The sequence below is a fragment of the Myotis myotis genome, unplaced genomic scaffold (assembly GCF_014108235.1).
Source record: "Myotis myotis isolate mMyoMyo1 unplaced genomic scaffold, mMyoMyo1.p scaffold_m19_p_8, whole genome shotgun sequence".
NCBI lineage: Eukaryota > Metazoa > Chordata > Mammalia > Chiroptera > Vespertilionidae > Myotis > Myotis myotis.
The window spans coordinates 81757214-81774043 of NW_023416390.1; the positions used below are offsets into that span (position 1 = coordinate 81757214).

Here is a 16830-nt window from a genome sequence, read left to right on the forward strand (position 1 = left end):
AGGTGGTGGGGAAGGTTGTGCCATGGCCTTGATCTGCTGCACAGCTCTCACTTGCTCAAGTCCTACTCAGAACTGGCACCTTTACAGTTTACCTGGGAAATAGAACAAGGCAGCACCTGTGAATATAGTCCATATTTTCTTCAAAATCCAGAGTCCAGTCTCTCTTTACTTTTGTACAATTTCAACCAATTTTCTCTCACTGTAGAAGAGATAGACCAATATACCCCAGGCTACTAGATCTCCGACTATTCCCTAAGGATGCAGACGCTTAAACTTTACAGGGTTTCCTCTTCACTGCACCTTTATGCCTTTATAGTTAGAGGTTGCCTCTGTTAACAGACTTGTGGGAATTTGAGGTTCAAAATCTTCATCCATAAAATTAGATACATAGAGCAGCATTCCACTATGAAATCTGTTCTTTCTGAGACTGGCTCAGAAAGCACAAGTATACTGCACATGTTTATACAAAAATCCTTATCCTATGTGTCAGGGGCCCAGCACTTCTCTACCATTATCTGTATCTTAATTTTAAAACACAAGTGCATTTGAACCCCTGATTTGTGTTGCCTTTTTCAACCCTTACTGTTGGCGTAGGTAGGTAGTTAGTATTAATGAAGGAAGGGAGCGAGTAGAACTAGATACTAAACTTGATAAGCTGGGAGGTTGAATCAGATATCGGGCCTGCTTCACTAGGAAATTACAGCACTCTGTTAAACTTGATTTACCAGGAAGCTGTAGCATTCACAGACTCATTCACACACTCTAAGCCTTAAAGTCTAAGGGATCACCGTATTCTCCATGGAAGGTATTTAATCCTTGAGGCAAGCAGGAAGAGTCTCCTCAGGGTGCAACCTGCCCAGTACCAACTGGCAGGGAACCAGGATTATGGGAGGTGGTAGAAGAGGAAATTTTTTAGCTGAGCACATGCCCAGTAGTAGACAAGATGATGCAGAAGGAGGTGCTTTTACTTTGAGGCATGCCAGTAGATGCCAAAATGGCAACAAGAAGGGATGAAGCCTAGCCTGAGAAAGGGATTGGGTTGGATGAGGGCACAGAACCCCAAAAGGTCTAGGAAAGAGATTGGTTAGGGGGAGGGACCCAACTCATACCCTGGGAAAATCAGGAGCTAGGTTGGATGGTTTTGGTTTTGAATGACAGCTTTCTACTTACTGAGAACCACGAAAATATATGGAGAATTATCAGGAATCTGAGGCATCTGCTGCTAGAGCCTTCACACCCTCTTCATCCCCAGCATTTCCCCTTCATTCCAATAAATCTTACCACTACATTTACTGGTAAACGTCCTCCATGCATATGTTCTTTGACATTCTTTTCTCAAGACATTACAAAAGACTCCATTTTCACTGGCAACATTAATATGATCTCTTGAACCTCAGCCTGCAACTACAAAAGAGAGGGGCTCCTTCAAACATGCCATTGTGACCTTTTGTGTATTCCTAATTTTGCAGTCATAGATTTAGTTTTTGTTTTTTCCTATGTAATGACTCTCAGAAGTCATAAGAACCAGGGAAACTTTACAACCTTTACAATTGCCACTGCTGTAGCAACGAAGTCACAACCTTTTGTCCTCTCAATGCCTTTCCTCTCTATTTGCACTTCACTCCACATCATTACCAGTGACAATTGATTACTCATGCTTCCGTTCCTTACTATGGATTATCTATGCTACAATTCTCCCTGGAAATGGTATTATTAAATCAAAGATATACATATAGTTATAGAGGTGGATATATCTCCAACCTAATCTCAAAATCTAATTTTGAAGATCTCTTTCCTGAGTCTACCGCTGCTATTAATTACTACATCAGTCAGGGTCCCAAGAGGAAAGAGGTGGCACTTTCAATAATTTGAAGAGGATTTATGTACAAAGAGACCATTTACAAAGTGAAAGTGTAGGGAGATATAAAGGACGGAGACACAATTTAACTAGCAGCAGCCTATGACTATAGAGATGAGCCATTACCAAGTACAACAGCAGAAAACTGTGGAGAGGCGGCTGCATTGACAAGAGGAGTGAGATCATTTAAAACACAGCAAGCCTAAGGTGACATATCCAGACAGAGCTAAAGGAGTAAATACTCTGACTTTCTGCTCCTCTGAGCTCTTGCTCAAGAACCGTAATGGCCGTATTCTAGAGGGCATGGGAATCCCATTGATGTGCTTCATACAGCTTAATTTTCTGGGCCAGAAAGCAGGTATAGAAAAGAAGATAGTGAATCTGGAGTCACACAAAAGATATCCAGTATATTTCTTATTCATATTATATGAATATATATATATATATATATATATATATATATATATATATATATTGATTTTTAGAGGGAGAGGAAGAAAGAGGGAGAGAGAGACACATCGATGTGAGAACAAAACATTGATTAGCTGCCCTCTGCACAGCCCCTATCAGGGATAGAGCCTGCAAACCAGGCATGTACCCTGACTGGAATCAAACTGGCAACCTTTTGGGGCACAGGATGATGCCCAGCCAACTGAGTGACCCTGGTCAGGGCCAGTGTATTTCTCATTCTATTTCCTTAAGCCTTCAATAGTTTAATGAATCTAGTAGTTATTCAACTTGTTTAATGATGAGAAGATGGAAATATGACCACATGCATATATGACTGAACGGTGATATGAATATGGTTTTAGGCCATATTTTAGTCTTTGAAAACGTCCTCATTCTTTTCATTCTGATAGTCCTTTCATTGTCTCTGTTCACATTGCTGGCAACCCACGACAACCTGACCTTATTGCTTCCTGCCTTCCTTTCTTTGCGTCTGCTTTTCGTGGGATCAAAGGGGTAACTCAGAAATTGAGGATGCGTTATGAAGTTGATAAAGTCCAACACAAGGATAGAAAATGGACATGTGCAATGGAGATTTCAAGGACAGATGTTTGTGGGTGACTGAGCCCACATCTCTACAGTTGGTTTCAAATAACACTCATTTATTCTAGAAGAACTTCTGCATTCGCACATCGCCCACTGGTGGTCACCAGATGGAGAAAGGCTTGCCTTCCTGATGATAAATGATTCGCTGGTGCCTAACATGGTCATCCCTCGGTTTACCGGAGCATTGTATCCCAAAGGAAGGCAGTATCCGTATCCTAAGGTAAGTAACGAGGCCGCGCCAGTTTGTTGCCCTTGCTCTGCACCAGGGACTTCACTGATAGTATTCATGGTTGACGAACAAGTTGTTTTTGGAGAAAAAAAAAAGAAGCATCATTTTAGAGCTGTCAGTAGTCTGTCCACACTGCTTGGGTAGGAGGAGATCAAGATGTGGGGATGTGGGGACTTCGACCTTGCTGCATTTCTTTCCCTTTGATGCTCTCATTCTTGTTTTCCCTCATCTCCCACTTGAAAGACGGTGAGAAGACATAAGGGGTCTTTCTCCGAGGTATATTCTGTGAGTGGTCAATAGCTGTTATAAAGGAGGAAAATGTGCCATCGTCAACTACATTGGAAATTCTTAGTTGAAAAAAATCTAGCTTCTCTCAAGATGATTTCTTAGAGCACTTAATGTACTATATGTTAATGCGTATTATAAATCTCCTATAAAAAGTAGACTAAGCATAAAGAATCTGCAGAAGCATAAAGAATCACCAATAAAGAATAGACTAAGCATAAAGGATTTATTAGCATTAACTTCAGTACTGTTTTGGCAGAGCAAACTCTGGAACATACTTTATAAAACGCTGGGGTAGAGCCATGGCCAGGCGTAGCGAGGATAAAATTGTTTTATTGAGTGAGGCAAATACGGAAATCCTGTGCAGATGGCAAAACCATTTCCAAATGTTAGGTGAGGCTTCTCAAGGAGGTTGCAAAAACACCTGGAGTGTGCTGGTTTTCCAGTATATATCATGTTTAATTACTTAAGGTCTCTTTTTTAAAGTTTACTTTCCCCATGTTATGTAAGAAAGGGAAAGGCTCATAAGTGATGCCCTCTATGCATCAATCATGTAAAGATACCTCATAGCAAACTTTTAAAATTCCACTTTACACATTTTAGCTCTTAATTAGATTAAGACATGGCTGCTAATTTCATTTAGAGGCCATTTTTTTAAAGCCATTCCTTTAGTGAGTTGTATTTTGTATTTCCTAGCATGATAGATTTTTATATTTTTCAATTTGCACATTACATTAACTGGGCAGAGTGCTGGACAAATTACCTATCACACATATTATTTTACACCTGCGATGAAAGTATGGTCAGTGTTGGGGTGACTGTCCTTATTTTGCTATCATCTGCCAGACTCAGGTTTTCCAAGGTGGGGGGGGGGGCTTTATGGAGAGTCGGGAATAAACAGAGTTTCCTCAATGAGGTTCTGTACTGTTTTTCTCCACCCTGTCTTCCTTCCACAGTGTGGGGCGTTAAATAACTGATGCATAAGGAGGACAGCAGGGGGGAGAGGAGTCAGATCCCAGGATTTTGAAATATTATTTTTAGGGTCTCCTCTGGACATATACTGGAAGTCCCACATACTCAGTATTCTTCAGGAGAAAATAGCAATTTGACCTAACAACAAAATAAACATATTCACAGAGATTTTTATTCTACTCCAAGAAAAGTACTCACAATTTCTCCAATTACAGATTTAGCCCCATTTTATGGTTGACAGTTTGTGCCTGCCCAGCATACTGCACTTGCTTTTTTCCAGAGAAAAACAGAAAAGACTTCTCAATACATTGTTAATTCTAATACCATTTGATTTACTTATTGTAATGAAAGGTCATCTGGTAATTCTGACACAAATTGAAGAAATGGTGGCACATTGTGTAATGCTTATGTCAATAAATAAGATCTTCACACAGAACTGTCCAGATTGTGCACTGAACAAAGAATAAAATCAGCCCTGGGAAGGGGCAACTTTTTATAATTCATTTCCCCCAAACGGTGGGGATTTTAGGATTCACAGATAAGAGCCATAGCAGTAGCTGCATCTTCAAGTTTCCTTCTTAGTTATAGACTTTGGTGCTTGAACTTGGACATCCCCAGGCCTCATAATTTTCATAAGACTGATGCAAACAAATGAACAAATAGAAGCACCTGAGGGAATTTAAATATGTCAGCAGTAATTCAACAGATCCTGATTGACAAACCTAGACACTTATTTAGTAAGTTTTTATTTAATTAGTTTTTAAATATTTCTTAATAGTTAAGCTAAGCATAAAATAATAGTAAGGTTTGCTCATTAATTGTATGAATCATGTGTGCTAATAACATGCTTTATGTTTTCAGAGAGACTTTTCATTGTTTTCCTCTTTGGTCCTCCTCACAATTGCCTCTTCTTTTTACAAATAAACACACTTTGCTTCTAAAACGCCAAGTCCTTGTATGAAAGTCACAGTTATTTTAAGAACAGGGAAATAACTCACATTTATCGATTCTGTTCCTCTCTATAAAACTGCTAAAGGTTAGCATATCACAGAAGCAGTACCAGGAATAAGAATGTCTCCTGGTTAAGATAACAAATATATGTGCAGCTCTCTTTGCTCCGTTTGCTATTAGTGACTTAGCTCTCTACACTGGGCGGGGCAAGAGTAGCTTTACAGTTGTGAGTCTGCGAAACACGGTTTATTTTTGTATTATAATTTATTAACTAGAGGCCCAGTGCATGAAATTCATGCATGGGTAGGGTCCCTAGGCCTGGCCAGTGATCAGGGCCAATCAGGACCTTCCTGCTGCAGGCTGGGGCCGTCCTTCATTCTGTGCCGCCCCCTGGTGGTCAGCACAAGTCGTAGCGAGCGATCAAACTCAGTCTCACAGTGGAACTCCCAAGGGGACCCTTTGCATATTAGCTTTTTATAGGTATAGATTATTGTAGTATTTTCTATACGAACCTACTTTTGTCCCACCCTGTATGAGTAGCATTCTTAGAAAGCCTCACACCTGCCATATGTGAACATATATATTTCTATATGTAATGCATGTTGTATGTAAGACATGATGGATGTAATACATGATGGACGTAATACATGATGAAGGTCCTGAGTCTGTGTTAGTGACCACCATGTAGGAGTATTAAAATGAAAAACAGGTATTGGCCAAAGCTGAGAGAAAGAACCCCAAGTCCTCAGAGGGTTGACGGTAGAAATTCCTGCCTAGGTATTTAAGACAATAGGACTCCAAGAACCTAGGTCTGGGTTTTGGTCTTTGTTCTCATGCTAACTTTCACTGTCATGTTGGGTGTGTTACTTGATTTTCAAGGTCTCATTATTTTCTACTCTGGTTTTTAAAAAAAGGTGTGCTTTTTTTCACTAATAAATGCATTGTGATTTGCTCTTACTTATTTAATAAATTTTCCAAAATGGTATTTTAGACATTGAAATACTGCATAGAGTTCACACTAAATTGTGTTTCAAATTAAACTTGATCAAAATGAGTGCATCAAATACCCCATGTAGTCAGATTTACTAATGAAATACTTACACTAAACAAATATATTTGTATTTTACTTAATTCAGCATGGTTCAGGACTCATAAAATATCCTTCATTAGCAATTCAGCACAAAAGAGATGCACAGTTCTATCTCAGTAACCTCAGGTTAATGTTCTTAATTAAAACATTATCTCGTTTAATGGCAATTTAGTTGCCAGTAAAATAAGGTTAATTATTATTGAGGCTTTATTTCAGAATCATAGAGGAAGGAGTCTGTGGAGTTGCAGTTTCTGTGGCAAATGTGACTGTAAAAGCGCATAGATGAACTCCTTTAATTTCCAAACTATTGAGACAATTCAAATATTCAAAGGTACAGATGAACTTGCAATGTGCACTTCATTTCAAAACTCCAAGAAAAGATAAGAATCTAATTAAGATTATAAAATGCTGAACAGCTGAATTTTGGAAACAGCCTGATGTTCGGTTTTTATCTAAAATTAGCCACATGTGTATGCAACTGTTAATTTGTTTTCATGTAGAAGCTAATTGGGATACTTGTGATTCTGTGCAAGTAAAAACTTACAGTGCTGTGGCCTTCAGAGGTGGTAATGCCCATACATGTCTTTGACAAAGTACATCATAAGATTATGTAACATTGATAAGAACTCATAGAAAGGTCAAATTTAATTCAACTTCCCTTTTTTTAAATCAGTTTATTGAAAGAAAAATATAAACAATTTTTCACTAACTAGAGAGGTCAGTGTCTTAATAATAACTATCATTTTTAATTCATTACTATATACTATTGTAGGTACTTTTATAAATCATCTTTTTGTCAGTCCATATAACAAAACTATGAGAAACTTTTATCTATAGAAAGAAAACCTACTTTGGGTCAAAACTTCTGACTTGTGACAGATTATGTTCAGAGAGTTCTCTCTCTCTCTCTCTCTCTCTCTCATTTTTTTTTTAATCCTCACCCAAGGATATGTTTATTGACTTTAGAGGAAGATAGAGAGAAATACCTATCGGTTGCCTCCTATACCCACACAAATCTGGGACTGAACTCAAAACCTAAGTATGTGCCCTTAGGAGGAATTGTACCCACAAACTTTAGGTATATGGGAGGAAGCTCCAACCAACTGAGCCCCCCAGCCAGGACAGAGAATTGCCTCATTTTTTTTTTATAATAAAATAAAATAATACTTCAGGATTGTTAACATCCTGTCCATGGTCCACATGCAGCAAAATTTGAACCTAAAATTCTCTGACTCACAGATAAAGCTAAACCAGTTCTCAAAATGTGGTTCTTTTGCCAATGGTATCAGCCTCCTTGGGAATTTTTAGAAATGCAAATTTGTCATCTCCCATCAGGGGTTAGAAATGATGGAGGTGGGCCTTGAGGCTCACTGAGTGATTCAAAAGCAGGTTAACTTTTGATAAACAATGAACTGCCATAACTATAATCAGTATGCAAATTTTGATAAAACACTGATACTATGTATTGATATTTATCTATCAGTTTTTTAAAATATTTGCACAGTGATTATAGTAATCTGGATCTTGATGAACATAGATTCTTAGGCCCACACCCCAAGATTCTGATTCTGCCTCTGAATATGGATCTGGGCGGGACACATCAATTTGTGTTTCTAAGGTTTCCGAGAATGCTGATTGATACCCTTGTTAGAGAACAACAGTTTGAATGGCGCCACTGAATACTGTGTTGCAGCTCAAAGTTTTAACATACAAGTTAGAGAACTGATTAGACTAAAAATATATGGATAAGGCCAATATTGTCAGGGTGGAAAATGGCGATTTAATGAAAGCAAAAGTGATGTGAAAGAGAGAGCCTAGGGGTGGTCAAACCCTACATTGCTGGAGATAAATCTTCCCAGGCCCTGGAGGGCTTTAGAACAATGAAAAGCTTTACAAAATCTGACACCGGAGCTTTCTGTGTGAGGCAGGCTCACCGCTTATCTTCCAGGAAGCCCTTTACTCAAGGAACCATTTCCAGGATGTTTCCTAATGTCCCGGCACTTCTGTAGTGACAGCCTTTCTGACTTGTTTCTTTGCCTCCAAACTTCTGACCTGTGTTTGAAACACTCGCCCAGACGTGCTAGTCATTTTTCTTTATAGACTTTATTTTTTTAGAGCAGTTTAAGGTTGTCAACAAAATTGAGGAGATGGAAAGTACTTGCCATATACCTTCTGCTCCCACACATTTATGGCCTCTCCCATCATCAACCTCCCCACCAGAACTGTGCACTGGGTACCATTGATGAAGCATCACTGACACATGTAATGACGCAGCATCCATGGTTTTATGGTTCAGATCTGGCATTATACATTCTGCGGCTTTAGACAAATGTATGATGACATGTATCCCTCCCCATGGTGGCAGGCAGTGTTGTCACTGTTCTACAAATCCTCTTATTGGCTGTACTTATTCACCTTTCTTCCCTTACCTCCATGCTAATTATTATTAAGACCCTAACAGAACAGTTCTTGAGCTATTGCTAACTATCAGTAGAATGTAGTATATTGTTTCTGGTCCTGATTTAACTCTGGATTTTGTAGATGCCAAGTCCTTGAACATGAATATTTCTTTGTCATTTTTAAAGCAGTTTTATTGTTCTCTTTAGACTTTTGTCAGGTCTTTGAATTCAACTCAGTTTAAATTCCCTATCCTCCTCTGTATAGCTCATAAGCTCTTCTCTTAAAGCACCAGCCTGTGTTTGAAACACTCTCATAGGTGTGCTAGTCATTTTTCTTTACAGACTTGGAATAAGTAAATTGAGTCACAGTAATCAACTGATTCTGTTCATCATTTATTCCCATAAATTTCATTGCATTCATTCAACATGCTTGAGATTTGTTGGTGAAAGATCCCATATCCACCCCCTTAAACGTCACAGAATATTTAGAAAACTTTGATGGCCATTGCCTAAGAATGAACTAAAGCAAAACTACAGTCGTTAAGAGCATCCTGGGCTTAAATACTGCTTCCCTCACTTACTGGGCATTTCCCCCTGCACAGTTTGCTGAGTGTCTCCATTTTCATCTGGAAAATGTTATAATTATATCTTAGTTCTATAGTAGGAACATTTAATGAGATAATTCATGTGGTGTTTAACAGATATTATTAACCAGAAGCATAGTAACTATTTACAATTGGTTGTGATTTAATAACATTTTTATTATGAAACTGAAATGACATATTCTTACTACTGTCTTTCTACTCTGCATGCCAGGTACTGAGTGAGGGCAGTCTGCTCATGGCCCACATCCTAAGGGTCACTTATACCCCATCTAACATTCATAAATGTCAAGGATGGTTAATGCATGAAATAGAATTAGGTTTGTGGAATTTTAAGCATGTGGCACCTGGATTGGTACTTTTTTTCTGTCTTGTTTTAGTATTATTATTTTTTAACTAGCCAAGCTCTTTTCCTCATTACATGTTATATCCTATAAATGAGTAGCTGCTTGAGCTACTTGTTTTTATAAAGCCAGCCCTCCGGTGTCATTCTAGGAAAAGAACACAGTAGCACTAGCTAATGAATAAAGTCATCATGATTTTCTACCTTTAATTGTCTGACTAAAATGGTTTGAGAAGCAGCAATCTTCAAAAACAGTTGAAAGCAATCAAGTTGTTGAATTTAAAATCATTTCTACTTCAAAGAAATTAAACTTTCCCCCCCATTCTAACACAAAATTATAAAAGAGTCAAAATGCATTTGCTTTCTTTCCTCATATAGTCTAATGCTTAATGTATTTGCATTACAACTTTCATTTTCTCAAAGGCAGGTCAAGTGAACCCAACAATCAAATTATATGTTGTAAACCTATATGGACCAACTCATACTTTGGAACTCATGCCACCCGACATCTTTAAATCAAGGTACGCAATTTCAATTTCACTTTTTACCAGGGAATAGATAGGTTAACACCAAGTATCATTTTGTTGTAATTTAGAGCAATGTGATCAGCTCAACAAGTCCACTTGAAAGTAAGGTTCAGGTTGCCTCCATTAGTGCAGGAATGAGGTCATTCTGATTATCTTACTTGCAGGAAACCTTTAAAATTTCAAGGTGATTAGCATCACAAAATAACTAAATATACTGATACTGAGAATTAGACCTTTTGCAAATGTGACAGAGAGATGGGAACAAAGGATCATTTTCCACTGATTTTTCCTCCTGAAAATAGTAACTCCATTTTTAATGTTTTTCCTCTTTAAAAGAGTATAATCTCCCTAAAATTTGTGCAGTCTTTTCAACTTTCTCCCTACAGCTTACCAATGATTCTCTAGCATTCTTCTCCTGGCAGAGAAATTTAATGAGATTTTATTTTTAAATATCCTACATAAAAAGCCCTCTCAAGAAGCTTAAGTGGGAAGAAAAGAAACGCATTGTACGGAGCAGCAAAATCTCCAGTTGAGAAACAACTAATCAAATAGCCATGTGGATTTTGAAATCCAGAGTGAACTCAACTTCGAGGGTGATTCTTTCAAATCCTGTAGTTCTTTGAAAATTTGAAGCAGCCCTAACGATGGGATGAGATAGCAGCTGTTTAAGGAAAATAGTTTCACACTATTTTGAATGATATGGGCTAAGCTTGAGGGTTATTTTGATGACATCAACAATCAATCAATGCAGAGTGACTGATTCAAAAGCTATTCCTCTCAAATGTTGTCACACTGACATATTCAGAAAAAATTTTATCAGAGTTGGGGATTTTCACAGAAAGTACAAGCTGCTGTGTATGGAAAATTTTCCCACTTGAAAGATAATAAAAAATTCTGGAATGCTTACACTGGAAGGGTTCTCATTAACTACCTACTATATAACCTGCTCCTTATTTTAGTGGAAAAGCTGAGACCCAGAGATTTAAAAAAAAAAAGTTGAGATAGACGCTCAGGATTAGTTAGTAGCAGAGTTAGAAAATGAGGTGAAGCCAGTTTCATCAAGTTACAGCACACTGCATCCAGATTATGATGGAAGACTTTAAAAGGCCATCTGAACTGACGGGAGAATGCAGTAGGGTTAACCAAATCAGGTAGAAACTTCTACTTCTGGGCTCAGCCTACTAGTCATGAAAGATTTCGTCACAAATGAAACAATTATAAAAACTGTTGAGATTTTATGTGATCCTTAGCACATCTTTTCCCCTCATTTGTTTGAAGCTCTGAATTAACAAGAAAGGGTGCTACACTGGAGTGTTTGAGTCACATCTCTACCACCATTTATTTTTGTGACCTTGGGAATGTCACTCTACCTGTCTCTGGGTCTGACTACCCTAATCTTGATATAAATATTTATAATGTTCATCAGGGTTTAAAAAAATATATTTTTATTGATTTCTGAGAGGAAAGGACAGGGAGAGAGAGGCAGAAATATCAATGATGAGAATCATTTATTGGCTTCCTCTTACAAGCTCCACAATGGAGATCGAGGCACATGCCCTGACCAGGAATTGACCTGTGACCTCCTGGTTAGTAGGTCGACCCTCAACCTCTGAGCCACATTGGCTGGACAAGGTTTTTGTTTTGTTTTGTTTTCTTTTAAGTCTTTGAAATAGGGGTCAATTTAAAAATATCCTGGTTCCTTTCTAATAGGAGATAGTGGTTCCTGACCTTGAATTTGTTACTTGAAAGAGTTTCTAAATATTAGTGTGGCCAGCTAGGAGTTAACAAAGAGAAGGGAGCTAGACTTGTTGAGCCTAATTGAGTCTGTAAGTTATACTTAAGACTAAATCTGGAATTCACAGCTTCAGACACCCCAGGCCATAGCTGAATTCCTGCCAAGGGGCTTAACATCCCTACATATTCCACCCCTATCCCAGTGTAAGGAGGCTTCCAGTCTCCCCAGGGGACTTACCTGTCCACTCAACTGGACTTTAGGCAGGGAGAGCTAACGATAGAGGGAAATTCCTCTGCTGAGGCACGTGCAGTGGAAGACAAGATGGTACAGGGGAGGTCCTTCTACTCTGAGGCCTGTGCAGTGAGTGGGAGCCAGGACAGTGACCATGATGGGGAGGAGTATAGCCTGGGAAAAGGATCGGATTGGATGAGGGCATGAAACCTGGAAGGTCTAGGAAAGGTATAGGTAGGGTGAGGGCCCAGCACAAGGCTGCAGGGAGACAGGAAACAGATTGGTTAGTTTGAAAGAAAACCTGCTCTTTCCCAGGTTGGAGATAATATGATCAAAGCTTAACAAAGTCCCCTCCTGGTCAGTAGCACACATTCCGGGTTCCCTTCCTTCGAACACTCTCTGTGCAGCCATGTGGGCCTGGCAGTTGCACCCCTGTGAGCGTGGGTCTGGTGCGGCAGCACAGTGCTTGCTGGAATGCAGCCAGGAACAGAGACTGGCTAGCTGGACAGGACAGAGACTGAACTGGACTAAGATTTGGCATGGAATGAACTGAACTGCAAGAGTCTTGGGTGCCCTGCCCATGCAAGGCCAATGACACAGAATTTCTGGACCCTGGTCCTTCTGGTCTTGGTGAGGAGAAGTGCGGGCTTGAGGACCCAAAAGCGGCCTCCCCCCCCCCCCCCCCCCCCCCCCTCCGGGAGCAAGACCGTCTTCCAGTCTCCCAGGGGGCTCTGCTATCTGGTCATGGTGAAGACATCAGGCACCTGGGGACAATTCTTTATTTTTGCTCCAATAAATCTTACTACTACAACTCATCCTCCTACGCATCGTTCCTGAAATGCTTTTCTTATGGCTCCGCAGAAGAGCCCTAACTCCACCAGCAGCATAATGAGTTCAATGACTATCATCAAACACAAATATTCCTAACGACAGGAACATTGTCATTTATTGGAGTATTAATGAAGTGTACATCTCTTTAACATGTGAAGAACAATGTGATAAAATTAGTCACTCCTTGCACAGAGATATCACATATCCTTAGCTGTTGGAAGGCCAATAAGTACAGAAAAAAAAAAATGCTTTGTCCTACTGAGAGTGAGAAAAATCCTGTGAAGAAAAAGAATTTAAAAGTAATTCAGATATTTGGTTTAGCCATGTGTTGGTCTGTAATTTGGAGAGAGACATGTAATACCTCATTGACAAATGTACATAACAGTTTTGCTTCTTATGCCTCTTGGTCTTATGTAAGTGCCAACTGTGGCATCTGAAATGCACCAAAGTGTATGATTTACTCTTCTTGCTGCAAAACTCCAGATCAACATTGACTTCAAAACTGGTATTTTCTCATGCTCCAGTTTAACAAAAATGTAGTTTCTTACTCATTTGTTCTTGGTGAAAGCTTTAGTCCAATTCACGGGGGGGGGGGGGGGGGGGGAATCAATATAATTTATGACATCTGCATTTAGACACTGTAGGGCTGCATATTACTTGAATGGGCCCAAAGATACACAAACATGCAAAAAAAAAAAATAGAGAGAGAGAGATATCCATGGTGTGAGTAAAAGAAAGCTACATTCATTTAGATGCACATTAAATGGAAACTAAACTCTTAGTTTTTTTTGATTTTGTTTTAGGGTTATCAATAGCTTTGATATTTAATATTAGCACCATATCCATAGGGAAAATTCCCAAAAACCTTTCCTCGTTAAATACATGACATCTAAAAGAGCATATCATCTTTCATAATTCATTGATCAGTGTCCTAGTAATTAAAAAGGCAACACACTCAAGAAGGGTAATGAAATGTAGGTAATTAAAGGACAATTAACAAAGATATGGACAGGATTGAGGGGAGACTCACAAAGGATGGGAAATCAACATCCAGTCTGCATCAGCAGAAATGTATTACTAACCCAGGACTTCCGGAGTAAGGGGCAGGCTGACTGATGAAACCTGAAGAGGCTTGTAACTTAAGAACAAATGGGCCATCCATTAGGGCCTGTCCACAGGTGGAAAAGGCCAGTCACTGCCAAGCCGCACCCTGGCAGGGTGTGGGTCCTAGAGGTAAATACCCCGCTCTCTTCCCAAGCGTTGAGTTCCTGCAGAGGACTCCTGTTGTCAAGGCAGCTTCATTGCAGAGATCTGCTTCTGGAAATGGGGGTGGGGTGGGGAGGGGAGTTGGAGAATGGATCTGGCAAATGAAGAATATTGGACACAAATAACTTAAGGATAATATTTACCTTAAGAAATGTATCATTGTTATTACTCTAGGGATGTATTGGAGATGTCCACAAGAGCACAGTGATTTTTCTGAAGCAATGTGAGAAATGTTCTTTCTCTGTTTTTGTTTCTCACTTGTATCTCTGTCGTTCTCTCTCTCTCTCTCTCTCTCTCTTTCTCTCTCTCTGTCTTCAGTTTCTCTTTCTCCATATATACACTAGTACATCTATGATTTAACTAAGTAGTACTTGTGTTCTCAAGAAAACCAGACATATTTCTCTTAAGTGGATTGTGAATCATGGAACTGATCACGTTTTCATTGTTTGCATTAGTGTATTTTGGACATGAAGTTTACCTGTGGTAAAACTTGCTTCCCTCTGTAACTTATTTCCCTTACCTTTCTTTTGCATTTTCTTTACCATCTTAGTCTTAAATTTTTATAAGCTAACTCAAATTCTTTACATATTTTTAAATATATTATTTGTTATACCAGTACTAGTAACAATATTTCCATATTTATTAGTGGCAGTATTCTATAAGTCCTAAGCAATACAAAACCATTTTTATTTTTACAACATGAAAGGATAAACATGCATAACATAATTGATTAATAATATACATTTCCTATGCCCTATTAAGGCCATCAAATGACCACTCTTCTTCCTGGAGTTTGTATTGTGTTCATAGCTACCAATAGCATTTGAGATGCTGCTTAAACTTACAATAATAGAATATCTAAATAATTAATTCACTTTATAATCATTTATATATTTACTCTTTTAGGCATGCAATCTAACCATCTACAGTATATTTTTATTTTATTTTCACATGACCTGTCAAATTGCCAATCAATAAGTGAACCTATGAGTCAGTGTGATTCTTTTTTTCTACTATACTTATACTTGAATTTCATATATGACCATCTCTATAGCCTTTTTATTTCTAAGAAAAATCACCATGATGATAGCAATAATAATAATTAAATACATATGTACCTATATAGGGAGGATGATTAATAAGATGAATATAGAAAGATGTTCTCATGACTTGAACTACCTTGTAAACTGTCCTCTCATCCCCCCCCAAAGAGCAAGATTTGCTTTTAATTTGAAGGTATTAGGTCATTTGTTTTGGTCCTCTGGTTGGTTGTTTGGTTGATTTAATTAGTTATAATAACTAATGTTTACAATTACAATAGAAAAAGTCCCCAAGCTAGTCTTATCATTGGATAGAACTTCTCTTCAACGAGATACTTATGCTCTAGCGCAGTGGTTCTCAACCTGTGGGTCGCGAGCCCTTTGGTGGTCAAACGACTCTTTCACAGGGGTCGCCTAAGGCCATCCTGCATGTCAGATATTTACATTACGATTCATAACAGTAGCAACATTACAGTTATGAAGTAGCAACAAAAATAATTTTATGGTTGGGTCACAACATGAGGAACTGTATTTAAAGGGCCAGAAGGTTGAGAACCACTGGGTGTCAAAGAATGCAAAATAAATTTCAATTCATTTATATGTTCTATAAAGAAAATATAAGGATACGTTTATTGGAGAAAGACATAATTTATCTTTCCAATTCCTTTCCCCATACTCCCATCATTTAAAAATATATATCAGTGAATCAGCTAAAGACCCTTTATCAAACAAATTCAGATCCTGAATGCAACTTTTCTTTAATGCTAATTCTGTCCAGACTCTTATACTTTTTAAAAAATATATTTTTATTGATTTCAGAGAGGAAAAGAGAGGGAGAGATAGAAACATCAATGATGAGAAAGTCATGACCGGCTGCCTTCTGCACATCCCCTACTGGGATTGAGCCTACAACTCAGGCATTTGCCCTCACCAGGAGTCGACCTGTGACCTCCTGGTTCATAGGTTAACACTCAACCACTGAGCCACGTCAGCTGAGCCAGACTCTTATCTTTATTAGTATTTGAATTATGGCCTGAGTTGATTCTTCAGATTATAGCATGGTAGGAACTAAGATAATGAATGACCCTTCTTGAATATCTTAAGGCCCAGTGGAAGTTAGACAATTCATTTCATCTGAAGAAGAAGAAACATTTTGTAAACTGTTACACTATGAGCTTAAGGTATTGCAAGCATTTAGTATCTTTATTGGAATTTACAGGTATGGATTTTAAATAATTAAATTATTGTGGATATATTTTTATGATAATGAATCATGTAGATTTTTCCACATGCTATGTATTTGTCACATCTTTGGGGGGAAAGTGATTATCATTTATGTTCAGAAATCTGTAGGCTGAAGAGTAGAGGTAGTGGTTTGGTTTTGGTTTCTCCTTACTCTGTGTCTGTGACATTATTGT

At 38.5% G+C, this 16830-nt stretch overlaps 1 protein-coding gene across 1 annotated transcript in view; it reads left to right on the plus strand.

Annotated features, from left to right (window-relative positions):
• The window catches only part of DPP10 (dipeptidyl peptidase like 10), a 656594-nt gene that overhangs the window by 563330 nt on the left and 76434 nt on the right, over nt 1–16830 (plus strand). Inside the window, exons 9-10 of the mRNA XM_036320739.1 lie at nt 2977–3131; nt 10206–10303. Coding sequence (XP_036176632.1) covers nt 2977–3131; nt 10206–10303 — 253 coding nt within the window. The remainder of the gene's footprint in view (nt 1–2976; nt 3132–10205; nt 10304–16830) is intronic.